Genomic DNA, 20,037 nt, shown 5'->3' with positions numbered 1-20,037 from the left:
TCATGCAAAAACGATTGTTAAGAACAAGCACAGACATGTTCTAGTAATCGAGATGTTTGATGGTCACACATGATTATATAAAATAAAATAGGATCGGTGCGAGGCTCAAGTTGGTGTTTGTGAAAACAAACCACACATTCAAACCACCTACGAATACCTACATTGAAAAGACCTCAGCAACATGAAGGTGGTCCAATAAAGCTCACATTAAATAAAAATTCCATAGCACTCGGTCTGTTCGCGAAAAACATCACACAGCGGAAAATCCGGCTCGTGCAGTTTCCACAAGTTTTCAGACATCACAAATCATCGCGGCCGCAAAAAAGCCCAACTAAAAAAAATCGCCACACAAAACACAACAACACTGCAACGAAAAAGGTAACGGCGGGGTCGAACGGGGCTCACAAGCTTAGATTTGGGGTCGATTCGGTAAAATCCCGGTCAGCCAATTAAAAGCGGAGCAAAAATGATCTGCATTCGATTTGCGAAAAACCCATCGAACGGCCGCTGCAGGTCTGACCGACGACACACAGCAATGTGCATGAACTGACGGCCCAGAGAACAGCATGCCATGACCGAGAACCGAACTCTGCCGAAGCAACCGCACGTAAACCGACGAGGAGGACTCGGACTCGGAAAGAAAGTGCAATTGTCTCGTCACCTGAGAGAGAGAAGTCCGGTACGAGTACGAGTACGACGTACCGGACGACCGGACCGGAGTAATATTTCTACCTGCAAGCGCGTATGTTAACCGTAACACACCAGCAATGGTGGAAGTGTTATGACGACCACACATTCACCTCGCCGGCCGGCATTCGGAATCGGAAAATCAAAGTCGCCGACGTCGATGCTGCCTGCACAATCTGTCTGTCTGCAGCAAAATGAAACTTCTGCTGTAAAATTTTCGTTCTGCAAATAATTACGGTCGAACTTAAATAAGTCGAATCTTCAAGGGACTCTAGAATTTTTTCGAGTTAGAGAAACTCAAGAATCAAAGAAAAAAAAATCTTGATTAAAAACTGGTGTTTTATTATTATTCAGTCCATCCAGTAAACGGTTAATTCAATATTTTCTCCACATTTCATGATCCCTAAAGTATGAACAAATATGCCACGCGTTTCCAGACAGACAATGTCGGAAAACAACTGGCCGGCAGCGGCATTCGGAATCGGAAAATCAAAATCGCAGACGTCGATGCGGCTTGCACAATCTGTTTGTCTGCAGCAAAATGAAACTTCTGCTGTAAACTTTTCGTTCCGCAAATAACTGCGGTCGAACTTAGATAAGTCGAATCTTCAAAAGACTCTGGAATTTTTTCGAATTAGAGAAACTCAAGAATCAAAGAAAAAAAAATCTTGATTAAAAACTGGTGTTTTATTATTATCCAGTCCATCCAGTCAACGGTTAATTCAATGTTTTCTCGACATTTCATGATCCCTAAAGTATGAACAAATATGCCACGCGTTTCCAGACAGACAATGTCGGAAAACAACTGACCGGCATCGGCATTCGAAATCGGAAAATCAAAGTCGCAGACGTCGATGCTGCCTGCACAATCTGTTTGTCTGCAGCAAAATGAAACTTCTGCTGTAAATTTTTCGTTCTGCAAATAACCGCGGTCGAACTTAGATAAGTCGAATCTTCAAGAGACTCTAGAATTTTTTCGAGTTAGAGAAACAGAAGAATCAAAGAAAAAAATCTTGATTAGAAACTGGTGTTGTATTATTATCCAGTCCATCCCGTAAACGGTTAATTTAATGTTTTCTCGACATTTCATGATCCTAGAGTATGAACAAATATGCCACGCGTTTCCAGACAGATAATGTCGGAAAACAACTGGCCGGCAGCGGCATTCGGAATCGGAAAATCAAAATCGCCCACGTCGATGCGGCTTGCACAATCTGTCTGTCTGCAGCAAAATGAAACTTCGGCTGTAAACTTTTCGTTCAACAAATAATTGCGGTCCAACTTAAATAAGTCGAATCTTCAAGAGACTCCAGAATTTTTTCGAGTTAGAGAAAAAAAGAATCAAAGAAAAAAGATCTTGATTAAAAACTGGTGTTTTATTATTATCCAGTCCATCCAGTAAACGGTTTAATTTAATCTTTTCTCGACATTTCATGATCCCTAGAGTATGAACACAAATGCCACGCGTTTCCATCTGTCGTCTGTAGTCTTTTCGCGATTTTATTATCCAGAGAGACAATGTCGGAAACAACTGGCCGGCATCGGCGTTCGGAATCGGAAAATAAAAGTCGCCCACGTCGATGCGGCTTGCATAATCTGTCTGTCTGCAGCAAAATGATACTTCTACTGTAAACTTTTCGTTCTGCAAATAATTGCGGTCGAACTTACATAAGTCGAATCTTCAAGAGACTCCAGAATTTTTTCGAGTTGGAGAAACTCAAGAATCAAAGAAAAAAATCTTGATTAAAAACTGGTGTTTTATTATTATCCAATCCTTCCAGTAAACGTTTAATTTAATCTTTTCTCGACATTTCATGATTCCTAGAGTGTGAACAAATAAGCCACGCGTTGCCACCTGTCGTTTGTGGTCTTTTCGCGATTTTATTATCCAGAGAGGCAATGTCGGAAACAACTAGCCGGCATCGGCGTTCGGAATCGAAAAATAAAAGTCGCCCACGTCGATGCGGCTTGCACAATTTGTCTGTCTGCAGCAAAATGAAACTTCTGCTGTAAACTTTTCGTTCTGCAAATAATTGCGGTCGAACTTAAATGAAAATGTCGGAAACAACAAGGCCGGCATCGGTGTTCGGAATCGGAAAAGCAAAGTCGCCCACGTCGATGCGGCTTGCACAATCTGTCCGTCTGCAGCAAAATGAAACTTCTGCCGTAAACTTTTCGTTTTGCAAATAATTGCGGTCGAACTTAAAGAAGTCGAATCTTCAAGAGACTCCAGAATTTTTTCGAGTTGGAGAAACTCAAGAATCAAAGAAAAAAAATCTGAATCAAAAACTGGTGTTTTATTATTATCCAGTCCATCCAGTAAACGGTTAATTTAATCTTTTTTCGACATTTCATGATCCCTGGAGTATGAACACATAGGACACGCGTTGCCACCTGTGGTCTGTGGTCTTTTCGCGATTTTATTATCCAGACAGACAATGTCGGAAACAACTGGACTGTGTGTTCCGAAATTTTATTTGTATGTTAGGAATATCGCGTATTAAAATGCTCATCCCCACTAACAATCATCTCGTAAATTTCCATAATGGTTGTCATTTAAATTTTATAAAATAACACATTTCTATACTTGTGGTTTCTGAATCTGCCTTGATGTTTTTAGAGATCTTATTATAGATCGAGATTTTTGGATCAAAAATCAAAATTGCATAACAACATTTTACAATTTATTTAACTTAGATTTTGCAAATCCGAATGGTCTGGAATCTTGAACATTTTAAGATTAACGTAAGCCTCGTCTGTTTATCTCCCCCAAAAACTTGGTGATGTCGTTTAAAAATTTAGCTGTAGTTGCAATTTATGAATGTCTTAATATTTTTTAGAAATGTATGTTTATACAGGGTGATTCAATAAAACGAATTTATTTTATTTGAAAACGGTTGTGTTCACACTTTTTCGTGGTTTATTTATTGTTTTACATACTACCATACCATTATAATAGTAATAATGTTCATTAGTATCTTAATTACAATATATCGCTATTGTTTGTGCACATGAAAATTAAAGCAACAAATTGAAACTATACAATACACATTTAAATTAAACATAAAATATCTTTGTCAGAATATAGAATTGTTCAATGCTATAAAAAGCGTTGCTTGTCAAATAATGTTTTATTTTCTTTATTTTAAACCACCTAAAACTCTCACAGCTTTACACTGTAGACCAAATATTCGGTGTCATCAGCTAGAGTGCCCCCCAGATCAATAAACCATATGATAACTATGCTTGGATAAGAGCAAAATAGGCTATTTTCAGAGTTTCAAGGAAAACTTGGGTTTAGAAATTTCGCAGTACGAAAATATTTTTACATTTATTGGCTGCATTCTGCAGGTATTTCTTCTTTTTTTAAAGTGAATAACAGTACTTAATACATTCACCTTTATTAGTTGTTAGCCTATTAAGGTGGAACCAATAAGTAGTTCTCGACTGCGCCCTTTCATGGACACTAATGGTATCCTTAATGAACAGGTCTGCAAGTATCTGCAAAAGTCATTAATGTAGAGCAGAAATAGTAAGGGGCACCATACTGAGCCCTGAGGTACATCGTGTGCGATGGGGGGGCTTGCCGAATTTGAGACCTGTTCCTTGTACTTAAATACTGAAAAATCTAATTAGGAAAAATTTGTTACAATTCCGCATCAAGATGTACCCTATGTAATAAAAAATCATGTCAAAAGGTGTGGTCAGTAACTGCGAAAAACAGGCATTTTATAAAGTAAAGACAGTTTCATGACAAAATTAATAAAAATACTCAATATATACATTGTTATAATGCATCCATTCATTACAGTCTTCTTTTCACTGGATATCAACTTGATATAAAGTAGCCCAAGAGCTATAAGGTTATATGACCATCATAAAAGTAGTTGACCGCAAATAAATACCACCTTTGTGTGGTTACCGGTTGACAATAAATCGTCTTCTAAACATTTCTTGCTTAGGTTTAGATATTTAGTGAAAGCCGCCCCTGAACGAAACAACAGCCGGTCGAGCTGCAGTGGACACGTTATTTACCACCCTAAAACCTTTTCTATTGTAAACAACTTAACTTCGACACAATGGGATAACTTTATGATGAGCATATAACCTTTTTTTTGAGAGTTTTACATGTTGTACGTCTTACCCACTTCAGAAATTTAATAATGTCAAAAAACTCATTAAATGTGTTTAAAACTATGTTTGGAAATCCAATCCTGGATGTTTTTGCGTATTTTTTATTTTTTTGAATCACTTACACACCTCGGGAATAAAAATTAATAAATAAAATCTGAACCTCGCGTCCAAGCAATTAACCTTGAGATGGCTAACTGTACCATACAAAAAAGGGTTAGTTTTTCCTTCAAATCACGCATATCCGTTTATACTACACATTATAAATAAAACGCGAAGATCATCTCAGTTTTATGGAGAAAAATATTGAGAGAACAAGACTTGTTAACGTACTTAGTTTTAACTACTTAAACTGCAACTTAACCCTCACTAAATGCAACGAGGCCGCGAGCTTGTGGGGGACTTGAAGGTTAGTGTTTCCATAGTGTACTGTCGAAAATACTATCACATGATACCATGTATACTTTCATTTTACACCAAATGCTTAAGAAACTCACCACTTACTTCATTACAAAAATGAAAGCCAGTTTTCTGAGGACTTTAAATTCTGTATACGCGGGTATAGTGTCACTTTCATTAGTGTTATATGTATTATATTCGTCGAAATTAATTAAAGCTTTACGAAAACATTGTTTTGTTTTTACTTCCCGAGTGTAAGTCAATAAGGAAGTATTGTAATTGAATTCTTCGGGCAAGCTATTTCATGCTTTCTGGACGTTTCATGAGTACGAAAAAGTAGGTTCCCGGTTCGGCCTGTATGTCTGCCTGTCCGTCCGTCCGTTCGGCCGTGTATCCGTCCGTCCGTCTGTCTGTTGTCTGTGTGAATTTTTATTAGATAAATAACCTTCGAAACCACGGCCCGATTATTGTCAAATTTTAGAGGTACATCGTTCATAAGCATGCGTTTTGGTAGTTAGTAAGCTCAAATTCCGCACCAAAATGAAGATATATCCTATCACAGTCGATTCGACTGTCAAAAATTAAAAAAAGAATACAAACAAAATCAATAAACAGTAGCGCTTAAATATGTACTTACGAACGGTATTGTATGTTAGTAATATCATACAGATAGTAAAACACTAACCAAAATTTGTCTAATCATCCCCACCAACAATGGGATGACGTCATCTCCAAAATTTACAACAGTAACTCTTAATTAAATATTCTAAACATTTAGATTATTTGAAAAAAAAAAAATCAAAATTGTATAACATTTTGCAATTAAACTTTGAAACTGCAAAGCCGAATGTTCTGAAATTACGTGCAAAATATTATGAATTTATAAATACTTTTCGCTTACCAATGCATGCATATTTTTTAGAATTACTTATACTGTGACTCAAAAAAATATAAATCTTTGCTCAGCAAATCAAGAAAGGTTCATCCAATTTTCTCGAAAATTTGAGTATATAGTAATGCTGTTGTTAGTATTACACAGCACCTATTCTAATTGATATATGTGTCCTTGTTGAAATGTTGATGACGTCAACCCAAAACTTTGTTATATGAAAACTCACTTGAAGCATAGCTTGCTCATTTACCTGTACTTTCATATTCCACAATTTTTTTAAGAATTTGTATTTTGTTCTCCTAGACTTCCGGGACGAGGGGAGCTCGATTGAAATAATAATAGACAATTTTTATTTTCCGAGCGTAAGCGAAGGAAGTATAGTAATCAAGTCAGTCGGCCGACCTTCTACTTTTACGTTTTCTCGACCTTTCATGCCCCCAGAGTACGAAGAAATAAGTCTCCCGTTTCCATCTGTCTGTCTGTCTGCCTATTCGATTTTTATTAATAATAATAGATAATCTCGGAAAGTACTAGGCCACTAGTTGTCAAATTTTGCATTTATATTAGGAATATCATGTAGATGGTAAAACGCTAACCAAAATTTGTCTACTAATCATCCCCATCAGTAATAACGTACATAGTAAATGGGTTTTAAATTGTATGAAATAACATAGTCCTACACATGTAGTTTATGATACCGTATTGAGTTTTTACCTGAAACGTCGAGATTTAAAAAAAAAAAAACAAAATTATGAAACAACATTTTGCAATTTAACTTTGAATCTGCAAAACTGAATGCTTTGAAATCTTGCAGATGTTTTAAAGTTATGATAAACATGATAAATGTTTAATCAAAATATATTTACTTGTCCCCTCCAAAAAATTAATGACGTCAGCTCAAAATTTTGCCGAATAAATCCTATCTAAATTGTGCAAAATATGATGAGTCTGTCGTTTCATATTTTTTGGATTTGCATATACAGGCTGGCTCAAAAAAATGAATGAATTCGTGAATTTTCTTATAAAAATTTCGTAATCAGACATTTTAATACAAAAAAAAAAAAAAACCTTTTGACAAGTATGAGTGACGCTTTGAAGGTTCCGGAAAGTAATGTCTTAATTCTGTAAACCATTTTTTTCTCCAACCGCAAGTACGTGCATGTGACACGGTATTAAACCATTGTATAAAACTCCGTAGTGTTAATAGCCTACGAAATCTTTATAATTTGGGTGTGTGTACCGGATTTTTTTAATGTTGAATGTACTCTTTCCAAACCTTCGGATACATTATTTCTCGTAGACGGATAGCGTTTAACAGGTATTAAATTCTATCGTTTTTTATTTGTGTTACATTGCCACTCCACTAATGTTCATAATTTGGGCTACCATTTCTTGATACACAGATAGATACCAAATAAATAAAAAGATTATACGTTCTCTGCAACTTCAAAATTATCCAAAAATATCTCGGTAATAATTGTAAAACACAGTGTACAAATTGTTGATTATACTGCTTCAGGACGAATTCGTTTTGGACCAAAATCACCGTATAGATACAGTGATCACATAAAGATCGCGTGACTAGCCTTCGCTAACACCCTATTGAATCTGCTGGGGCTTCAAGACACGTGTTTTCTAACCAATAGGAACCGAGGTTTGTTGTTCACGCGTCGATCACGCGCTGTTATGATGAAATACCTGAAACGCGTGTTTTATTAATGTGAAAAAATAATTTCAGTTCTGCGTCGCTATGGGTAAAAATTGTGGCAAATCATTTAGACCTTACGCTATATTATATACATACATTTGGACATAAAACAGTTAGCTAAAAATGCCACTTTGGAATTGTGAACATCCAAGTTAAGAGAAGTGTAAATACGTGAATAATTATTATAGACAGTTCATAGAATGGAGAGAAAGAGAAATCCCTTTTCTGAAAATGTATTTATTGGATATCTTGCTGATTTTATTGTGTTTAAATGAATCGAGAAAGATTGAATTCCCTTGCAAAATTATTACGTCTTGTATCTGTGAAGTACAGAATGATGTTTTTTTACACCGCAGAAACGTATCCGAACATTTGATAAAAACCATTAATTTTTACTAAAATCTTCAACTTTCTTTATGAAAACATCTAACATAAAACATTACAGAACACACATTCTTCAGTAACCCAAAATTTCAATGGTTAGAATTTTCAAAAACCGATTCCGTACTTTTGTCGAGACTGTAAACAACCTGGCTGTGACTAAACTTCTTATTTATGCATAGTACGTATTACATATTCATAAACAATATTTTTCTCGCTAAATCTATTTAGATCCATGGATTAAAACAACTATTACTTCTATATTTAACATGCAGTTGCCTGCAGTTATTATTTCACATTATATGTAGTTGTTTTCACCAATTTAAGTAATGGAGATCATGCAACAATCTAATTGAATCGTGATTTTTCACTTACTTATTTATTGATCAACATAAAAACATATCGTTAAAAAGAGCACGGATTTTACGTTACTTTTACTTTGGAAAAATTTTAGTAACACTGTAGTCATAACGCCACACAGTCTATGAAGTCGGGTCATTAATTTAGAAAAGTTTGAACAACACAAAATATTAAGTAATTTTTCTTTTCCTTAATACCCAATAATAAATCTCGAGAAGGTCCGACTACAAAACTTTCGTAAAATATTAGCTAATACATCCTTTAGAAACTTTTCCAGGACTTCTAAACTTGTAAAAAATATTCCTATCTTTTATCGACAACCAACTCTATTGAAGTATTCTGATTTTAAAAGTTCAATAATGTATAAAAAATACTTTAGCGTAGTACTCCCAGTAAAACAGATCAGTTACGAAATAAACAACTACAACAGATCAATTAAAGCAAAAGCAATTATCTGGCAAATAATTGCCGTACAAGGATTAAACGTAAATGTGACTGCTTTCCCACACAAGCTGCAATAATTTAATTGCCTGTCTTTGCGTGCATGTGCATACGCTCAAAGTCTTACAACTTACCAATTACGCTCAATGGTAAAGTATTTTACAGATGTAACAGAAGAGCGTATTAATACGAATCCTGTTTTTTTATCAAATTGATTTTATTTCTCACATTCAAAAACCATTTTCGTCGAAAATAAAACAAATGGTGTGACTAAAACAAATATATCGGAATTCCCCTATTGTTATCTATTTTACGAGTACAAACAAACTCTAGGAATGTTAGGTGCTAGTAATAAAGCGATGTGTCAAGAAAAGCATTTCTAAATGATTCATTGCCCTCTAAATATCTGCAATGAATGTGAAATTAGTTCACACGTCACTTTATAATTGCACTAGAGATTATTGCGCACCTATAAAACTAACATTATCTTGAACTAATGTGACTAATTTTACATCGCATTGCCAGCGAGAATAATAGAAATAAGAGTAAGATAAAGTAGCACAAGATAAAAACGAGACAGATTTGTAAAACGAATGAATTACGTGGGTAAATTTTGTATTTTTTACTATTATCCGTTTGTTCCGATGTGAAAACTTTATAAATTATTCGTCGAGTTTACTATTCGGTTAAAACTGACCAACAGTAACTTTAATATTCACAAAGAAAATTAATTCGTCACACCCCAGCGGTCTGATTTCTGTTCTTAATTATGCAGACAGTAGAAATTCCTGTTACTCGGTTTATGCAAAAATCATTCTCTGGCTCATTAGCAGGATGAGAATATCAGGTATATCAGAAAAACTGTAAAGCGTGGAAGAACACTCAAAGTTAAATCTCCTCATTTTTTGCAGGAAGAATGGTAATGGGTTACATTTGCAGTATTTGCAGCACTGAAGCACTGAAATGAATTCTTAGTACTTATTTTGAACAAAAGTAAACAAACTGAAATTGTCTGCTGTCAAGGTTTTACGAAAAATGAATATTTTAATGTTAAGACGTCTTTGGTTTCCGGTTGATTTCATTCAAGTCATATATTTTGTCATTAAAGGAATAAATACAGGTCAGCTGTACGAATCTGCAGAAAAAAATGATTAAGAGTTTTATTCTTGTGTTTAAATTTTACGATTTTAAAGAATTTAATTAAATATAGGTATTTAGTTATGGAACTCGTCGTCCAAAAATTAGTCGAAAGTGATTCAGATGGAAGTTTCTTTGTCTCTGAAGTACAGGCCTTCCTTACATAAATGATAAAAGTTAATTCCGCAAAATTTGTTTTTTTTCATAATAGCCCCATGAGTTAAAACAAAAATAGAGGGACACCGTTAAACTACAGCCAAAGGAGCATACTATGCGTATGTTTCAAGCGAGGTTTTCTTAATAGAATTTTTTACTAAGGATAATTGTATTAGTTTGGATATAATACGTGCATTGTAATACTAATAACAGTATTATATTCTTCTATAAACAATGCCGAGACTGATTTTCAAGATAACGTCATCAAGTCTTTGGAAGGGAGGAACTGATCATTTTGACGAGTGATTTACCAAACTTACGAACCAATGCTAAAACTAGGGCCGCACTAATAAATTACATATTATTTTGCATATAAGTAGCAGATAGAATCTCCGTCACAATAGGTATTATTTCCCTAGTTTATGCTTTGAAACAAAAATAACCGAAACATGATAATATACTCCTAAGCAAAACTAGACTATGTTATAGTATTACCTGAACTTCATAAAATTTCTTGTACTACATACTACACTATAATTTAGCTCTAGTCATAACTTCACAACTACCAAGTGTACTAACAAATTAAAAGTAACATTTATAACTCACAGGATTTTCACGTCCTTCATTCAACTACCCTTGACGTATATGTTTTTCAGTTACAATTCCCGCATTGCGTAATTCATGCAAATCACGATTACTGTGAATTGCATGCTTATTGTTAGTGCGACAATCACGAGCGCTAAATTTTATAATAGGCGATATCCTCTGAAGCAACTTGGCGCCCAGTGATAACATCCCATTATCAGTGTGTGTGGTTATGTACGTCATCAAACCATCACCGTTCCAGTTAGAGCCAGGGCGCCACATTGAGTAAATTGTACAATTGCTCCGTCTGACTCACGTTCCGTATGATAGAACGATTGCCTTACGAGAACTCAAATTAACAATAATCAGATTTTCCAGCACGTGATATAAAGAACTGTAAAACCTTACTACCGATGTGTATATGTATCATATTACAGGCAAAATTATTTTGTAAGAAATTTGTATGCGATATGGATTCTGGCTTTGCTCCAAAAGAGATAAATATGTCTGCATTTAATGCATCATCAATGTACAACCCTCATAAAATAGGCTTAGCCCACAAGACCACTAGTAATAAGGTTAAGTCTTCCTTAAAAACATTGCTAAAAATATGCTTTTTAATTCTGATGGAAGCATTAACTTCAATCTTTCAATCATCTTCCTATCTCTGTTCGTTTTCTGTATAAAAATGTCTTCTCATGAAGAAAAGTATTGACCTAAAAACATTTTATTATTATTTCGATAAGCTGAAATGATAATGACACCTACTTTACTTGACAAAGGTGATCAAAGTTTTAATTTGTTGTTTACGTAATCACACCCTATTTCGAAATACTGAGTTATCTCCTAAGTTTTTCTTTTCCCAAAGTGAACTTACATGATGTACGAGGGTGGGGTGATTAATGCCGGGCCTGAATAGGATCGCATTATTTTTTTCGGTTAATTTTCATTTATTTCTCAACATAATCTCCATTTAGCTCGATACACTTAACCCAGCGATCTTCTAAAGCGATTACACCGGAGTAATACAACGATTTGTAGAGGTCTTCAAAATAACTATTTGCTGCTTCGATGTTGTCATAAACCTCTTAGCACCCAACCACTTTTTGAGGTTTAGGAAAAGGTGGAAGTCACCAGGGGCTAAATGGGGTCTATAGGGAGGGTGGGGGAGCAATTTAAATTTTAATTCATGAATTGAAGCCATCGTAATGACTGAAGTATGGACTCGTGCATTGTCCTGATGAAACAGCACCTTTTTTTCGCTAAATGTGGCCGTTTTGCGTTAATTTCCTGTTGTAAACGTTGTAATAGCGTGGCATAATATTCCCCACTAACTGTTTTTCCCTTTTGAAGGTAGTAAATAAAAATTATTCCCCTCGCATCCCAAAATATGATGGCCATAACCTTACTGGCCGATGCAACTGTCTTCGCTTTCTTCGGAGCAGGTTCTTTTTTTTTGGTCCACTGTCTCAACTGCTGTTTTGTCTCGGGGGTGTAATGATGGACCCATGTTTCATCGACAGTAATGAATCGACGCAAAAAGTCAGTTGGATTACCCTTGTAGTGTGCCCAAAAATCAGCCGAAACATCCTTAAGACGCTGTTTTTGGTTTGGAGCGAGCAAATGCGGCACCTACCTGGCGCAAAGCTTCTTCATTGTTAAGTGTTCATCTAAAATATTTCGAATACACGCTGTTTTAATCCCTATTGATTCTGCTACCTCCCTCACTTTCACTCTTCGGTCAGCCAACATGATTTTATGATTTTTTTTCTGTAATTTCTGAAGGGGTCACCTCAACAGGGCGCCCACTGCGTGGTTCATTATTTGTGCTGATTCGGCCCATTTTAAATTTAGCAACCCATCACTTAATTGTTGTATACCATGGAGAGGAGTCTCCCAATGTTGTATCCAACTCTTTTTTGATCTCACTTGCTTTTAAGCCTTTCAAAAAAAAAAATTTAATCATTGACCGAATTTCCACTTTTTCCATTTTGTTAGAATTGTTTGATGCATCTGAAGGACTGCCATCCCAATACTAAACGACATATTGACATGAAATTTTTAAGGGAAGCTGATGGAAGATGAAATTATGGAATGCCATCATTATACTGATCTTATTACTCCCACATCTATGTGAGGCCCGGTACTTGTCACCCCACCCTCGTTCCATACAATGTATTCACTCTGTTGATAATACTACACATTTACGCGTATCCTAATCACTTTGCATTCTCCTTTGGAATTATCAGCTAATTGGCACTCTTAGCTAGACAATTATAATTAATTTATTCATACACAATAGTTATTCAAAATGCATAGATTAACTGAAAGAAAATATACATTTCACAACAGTGTAAGGCAAAACACCTATAAAAGATATCTTTATCAGTGTATGGATAATTTCAAATGCTGACAGCAGTTTCAAAATTATCCTAATATAACGTTTATAAAAAAAATGATCTATCGCCTTCTGAAGCATAACCAATGCTTTCTTCTCAATTCTCATGCCTATATTCTACTGCAAAGTTAAGATTAAATTGACTCAACAATATTTTGATGTCATCAATTTTTAGGAGAGGATGAACACATTTTGGTTAGCGTTCAACCATCTTCATAATAAACTGAAAATACATTAAAACGTGCAGTCAGGACAGTAATTTTAGAAATCAGAAGATAAATTAACGAAAATGGGACAGAATAGCACACAAATATAAAATGAAACAGTAGTTAAGAGACCTTATTTCCATGCTTCTTGAAAAAGTTCTTAAATATGAAGTTCTAAGTTAAACACCACAAAAAATTGACAACTCTAGTCTACAGCACAAAAATACTCAATCAATATGAGTGACAACGACGTTCAAATCATTACAAGAATACATTATTTGATTGTCTATAGCCTCTATGTCACTTTGCTCTAGAGCAAAATTTTTCTGCATCAGCTGAGGGAAATATTGCAACAAAATTTTTACAAACTTTGAAATTTTGAATGAAATAAAGTTCGTCTCAAGATATTAAAAAAAATGGCTTAAATTTTGAAACAGTGGTTTAATAATAATACTCATATTTTTAAATGTAATAACACAATTTGTACTAAAAAAGGTATGTTTGCGTCCCGGAATTTACCTCAGAAATTATATAACACAGTCTTCAAAATGTTGATAGAACAATAATATTTATTTAAGAATCATAGAGATTTGGCGAAAATCCAGTAATTCATCTCCTCTAAAAACGGATGACGTCGTCTCAAATCTCTATTGAAAAAGAAAAATATGCTCAGATATAATATTGCTTCTACTTTAGTAAATCCGTTTGTTCTTTTAAAATGGTTACACAGGATGTCTCAAAATAAATAATGTATGAAGCGATTTACTTTAGAGATTATCACCGAAACTCATCAAAATTCTCTTAATTTCATGAACACAGTAGCATCTTGTTCAATAATGTTTTTATGTTATACACATCAAAACTAATACATATTTACTGCCGCCCAAAAAGTGACGCCATCTAAAACAAACAATAAAAAATAAATATTTAATAAATTCGTCCTGGTGGACATCCAGTATTTGCCGAGCTTCAAATACTAGGAAATCTCTAACTTAACTATTTATTAACAGATTAAACCATAGAAAAATATGCAGAGTAATTAATAAAGGTTCATATAATCAACAGTGAGCTGAGTGTTTTGGGCTTCGTTTTAATAATGGATTTAGATAAGTTATAGAATTATTAAATGGCAAATTTACAGAGCGCGTCTCTTGAGCACGTTTCCAAAAATTGAATTCCTTTTTTAAAAAAGGTGAGAAAATTTGATAGTTTAACCTAAGATCACAACAATCAAACACTTGAAATATTCATTGATGTTAGAAGTATATATAATTCTACTTGCGAACGAAAAACAGTTAAGACAAAATGTTTTTACATGGCAAAGGCACAAATTCTGGTTCAGCATTCTAGGTGTTTCTATACGAAGTACTTCGTTGTTTCATCGTAAATATGTTATAGCGTCCGGTGTATGCATACATAGACGACTTTAGGAAATGGTAAGTATTTATTGTGTGTCCAATTGTAACTTCTCCACCTGACAATGCCATAGTTATTGTTACGAAAGAAACCCATACGCCGCCCCGGTACGACACCTATGGGGTCTAGTATGTATATGCGGCGACGATGACTCATCGTCGATGACGGCGGCCGGACGGCATTCGCTAAAGAAAAGGCTGGAAGCCGAAGTCGCGATGGGTAGTCCAGAAAGAGCTCGACTGCGGAACTTCTAGAAGGGAAGTATGGCTTTAAATAGAGGCCAACTGCGAGAACGGATTATTTACCCAATTCAGTCAACAAATCGGGTCCAGAGAGTATCGCGAAAATCCAGACAAGTTGCGCCGGAATTATTTTTTACACAATCGCTGTGTAATTAGTCATGTAAATTTGAATTCCTAAGAAATAAATTGTTAAGTTTTACCCACGCCGATTTTTAAATACCTGATCATCGTAACATTATATATAGTTATCTGACCAAAATTGTACTTAACAGTGATACTGAGATATTCAAATGACAAAAGTATTTTCAAACTGTTCTGTCCCCATAAAATTTATATAAAACTATCGAAACTACAATAGCAGTGCTGGTACTAGAACAATTAATACTAATTACAATTTGTAAAAGGAAATTCTCTTGATTGTTGTGTTACTATTTTTCTTCCCAAATTACCAGATTTTTTATTAGGTATATCTTATATTTTTTGAAGAAACACGAACCTTGGGTTAAACTTAACATTCTGCCAAATGTCTGACATCCGATATTTGTACCTACTTGGAGATTTTTTAATTGCATGAGAGGAAAACTGTGATGACGCCATTACGATCTTACACCAAAGTTGTAATGTAATTAGACAAATAGTATTTTACACTTGTGGGAAATTTCATTTACCTAATTTAGAGTTTATTTTCTGATTTTGGTAATATTCCAAATTAACAGTCTCTACCTCAAAATACAGGTATTTTATTTATACTCGTTTTTGAACAAAAATAAAAATCTCCACAGAGAACAAAATCCGTTAAAATATATTAAGCCTTGCAATTTAAAAAATATATAGGTATGCGAGCGACTATCCATTCTCAAGATATAAGACCGCGGAGTTTTAACTAGGACAGCCTGTATAGAATTTCCCGATTCTCCTGTTTTTATTATAAATACTTCTACTGCCCGATTCCGAAAGACCTAAAACTGAATCCTGATTTCCTAATAATAAACTGACACTGAAAATGAAACTTTGCACTGTCTTAGAATATGACTTATCTGATAATAACTTTCTGTTATAAATAAAACGTTTGCCGATTATATTTAGGCCATAATGGCACAGTGGATTTTTTACAGAATTCTCTTCTAAAGGAATTTCGTTGTGGACGTTTAAAATCAGTGCATTTTAACACCTGGTGACAAATTCTTGTTGCCGAAGGATCAAACCGTGTTTACTCAGTTACTTTTTAACAATAACAATAATAATAATAATTATTATTATGCCAAAATAAGTATGTATATGATGAAAACATAAAGTAAAATTAAAAAATTGTGTCAAAAATCACGTTTTTTTTTTCTATAAACTTAGTTTCATAACACACTCAAGACCTCTACTTTAACATTGTTTTCTACGAACATGCAGCCAGTGGAATTTCTTATCGATTTTATCTTTGCAACGCCCTAAATGTGTTGAATTCAATTTGTATACAACCATAACAATCCAGTAATATTTCAACATACAATAGCAGTTCTACCGTCCTAGATGTTTTCTAATATTTTATGGAGATGAGCGACGCAATAAAATGCATAAACTGTTTGTGAACGCGATTTTTGTTACCTGACAACCAGCCACATTTTGTTTGGTCAATAACAGCACAAGTGAAAAGATTCACAGGAAAAGAAAACACAATTACACGGAATTTTTCCTAGCCCACACGGAAGCTAATCGCTTTTCGATTGATCTCCAAAACTGGCAAATGAGCCGCCTCAACCAAAGCTGACAATGAGATTTTACAGAGCCATTCTCACGTGAAAGCAGTAAGGTTTTCAAAGAGATTTATATTTCATTGACATCTTGCTATGTGTGCACATAGTAGGGGATTAGTTTAGTGAATGGGCGGCCCGCTTTTGTCCGCCTTTATTCCGTATATCTGAAGTTTTCAAAACCAACTGCGCTCCTTCGGTAATCCAATTCGCCCATTACACCCGTCACTACACTGATCTGGTAATTAAATCGCAAACACATTGTTATTGCAAAAGTGTCGGTCACTGGAACACAACCTTTTTCGCCCTACCGCTATAATAATAAGTGTAAAATGCCCGTCCGAAGATTTCAGCAAACGACCTGTGAGAAACTGAAAATTGTTCAATGAACAGTCCAGTTCTCAAAGGGATTACGCTAACAAAACACCAGCGGGGTACGCCAAGTGATTTACAATAACCACTACAAAAATCCAAACAATGCGACTCTCACCTTCCGGTAAACTTTAAAGTATTTACTTTGCCATAGATAGTAATTGACAAGCAGGTACTCCGTAGAGAAGTTGATTTTGCCGCACCTTACCTGAATAAAAATTCCTGAAGTCGCACCGAAATTCACTTACCACCGACTGAATTCCGAAGTCTGACCTTACGAAACAGTAAAACAATTTATCACTTTCAAAAATAAGTTTCGTTAAAAGGCACAAACATTTTTGTCTATTGAACTGTATCCGCTAATGCCCATGCTAGATTCAGAAGCACGTTTGCACTCGCCCTCCCAGAGTATTACCGCCGCGAAAGAGCATTGTGTCTGGAGACCAGGTGAGAATCGTTGAATTTTGGACCTTTCTCTAATGCACTCTAAATAACAGGCTTTTTGCTACGAAATTCCTTATTTTTTGCAGTGACGATGTTACTCTTCACAATAAATTTTTACAAGCTATAATTTATACCACATTATTGTACAACGAAAATATACACTCACAAGATCGAAAAATGGAGTGGTTCATAACTTTTATTTTATTTTTAGATATAGTTTTATATAGGTATAGTATAGGCGACAATAAGCCATACATACAAAATATATATATGTAAATTCTAAAACATCCATTTTTCCTTTAATAATAATAATAATAATTTGTAACATAATGATTCTACATTTTACAAAATTCAGAAATAGGTTTAATCAAAAATGACTTGTTTCAAGTATACTTTTGTTGTGTTATGGTTAAAAATAAAATTAAAAACGGTAACGGTTTAATCCCTATCAATTTGATAGCCCTATGCAGATAATCTCAAATGAACAATAAAATTATGAAACAGCACTATCTACTCGACAAGGTTAAAACCAGTTCCTAAATTTTGAATAAAGACGAACATGCATTACGCAACTATATTATTGACGCCAGTCACTTCCGAACTACCTTCACCGACAAATTTTTGTTTAATGAGACTGCCCATCTTGTGTGCCGTCATTAAAAGATCCCAGAGTAACATCATAATCCAGGTATTTTGTTTTAATTGCGTGATGCAAAAATAAAGCTTAAAAAAATTACCAACAATTACGTATAAAAAAAGCAACCAAAGCAAAACGGCGAAAATACCTACACTTATTATAAAAATTATTTATGATTTGCAAAAAATTTTACTACGTAACTTGACGAAATTTTGTGTACCCACTATGCACAAACTAATAACCTTTTCAAAGAAAGCTAAAAAAAAGAGTTTAAAAAATAGAACTTGGCTCTATTTCAGGTTAAAGCGGAACGATGAATTGTATAATATTAACCTTATAACGACTTTCTCGGAAAAATAATTCAACTTGCACGAGTAATTTTATCAATTTTTATTGCAAATTTTGTATGTATTTTTGTTTCACCACTGAAAGTACTTGTTCGTCGAAGATATTGCCCGTAATTTTAACAACATTAAGTAAGAAATATACTACGCATATTTTAGAAATATAAATGTATTATTCTGTGGTGATCTTGTTGAGACAAAAAATATTTTTGTGACTATTCCACGCAAATTAAAATGTACCAGTAAGTGCTTCCAACAGTATGTACTAAAATTAAAATATGTATCTAAGACAAAAATTTTAGAGATCAAAAAGTTTTATTCTGGATCGGTCGACCAGTAGAATAAAACGGGTAGGGGCAATCCCGTGTCCACCAATCAGGTGCATTAGTCTAGCCCCCTCCTCTCTGATTATATTTTATGAAAACATTTTCCACACCATACATGTATTGTCAAAAAATTTTTGATAATACATACATTGATTCTTCTTCAATTTTTGGGAAGAATTTACCAAACCTGTATAAATTCTGTATCGCTAAAAATGAGTGACGAAAAATGCATCTAGAAACGAAAACAAGAATCAGAATCAAATTTGCTGTTCTACGCCTTTTTAGTTTTATTAAATAAACGGTTCTTTGAAATTTTTCAACATTCGTATTTTTATGTATATCCAAAATTTTCTACGACGGTATTTTATTATAGCTGCTGCGGGTTAAAAGTTGTGTTCGTATATCCACGTCTACTTAAAACGTTTGTGCTCTAATTAAATAGAAAAGAAACACCGATATGAATCTTTTTTTTGTTATTTATATACCAAAGTTTGCATGCTAATAATCCATTAATTTTGAACACACATCTTTTTTAAATAGTCACCTTTCGGAAGTATTCGCAATGATATAGGTGGTATAGGTATGTTAATCCCGCAATTAATGTTTCCGCAACACAACATACGATATATGTTTTACAATGAAAAGAAATAATTCATACCTACAATCGTAATTAGTGTGAACATCCACTGCATTCGTTGAAGTTCACGGAAATCGATATTTATTGATAAACATGCATTTATGCACTTAAATAACCTGAGCAAAAAAGTGCAGTAATGAGGTACATAATTCTTCGCATTGTATGAAATGTGATAACAACAGCAGATAAAATTTTTCAAATTCGCAAGGCGGTTGCGATAGCGTTACTACATGAATTATCTAGACCCGTGGAATAAATTTGCCAGGAAAGCTTGCAACGTAATTTGATGAAAATCACGTGAAAAGAATTAAGGAAAATGGAGATTGTCGGACACTGTTATTCATACGTTCCAGCTTTTCCAAAATGAACTACGACTCAAAGCCTTTTTGGGAACAA

General features: G+C 34.4%; 1 protein-coding gene across 3 annotated transcripts in view; it reads right to left on the bottom strand.

Moving 5' to 3' along the window:
• The window catches only part of LOC135134899 (probetacellulin-like), a 194,352-nt gene that overhangs the window by 82,185 nt on the left and 92,130 nt on the right, over positions 1–20,037 (bottom strand). The window contains exon 1 of one of the 3 annotated variants that reach the window (XM_064063779.1): positions 162–562. The exons of the other annotated variants lie outside the window; for them this stretch is intronic. Within the exon in view, the coding sequence (XP_063919849.1) occupies positions 162–183 (22 nt within the window). The 5' untranslated portion in view covers positions 184–562. Of the gene's footprint in view, positions 1–161; positions 563–20,037 lie in introns of those variants that run through there. 3 annotated transcript variants of the gene reach the window in all.

Source organism: Zophobas morio, unplaced genomic scaffold (genome assembly GCF_036711695.1).
Source record: "Zophobas morio isolate AGI-343-1 ecotype UQ-CSIRO unplaced genomic scaffold, CSIRO_AGI_Zmor_V1 ptg000024l, whole genome shotgun sequence".
Lineage (NCBI taxonomy): Eukaryota > Metazoa > Arthropoda > Insecta > Coleoptera > Tenebrionidae > Zophobas > Zophobas morio.
Note: the sequence above shows the minus strand (reverse complement) of the source record. Positions and strands in the feature narration are given on the sequence as shown.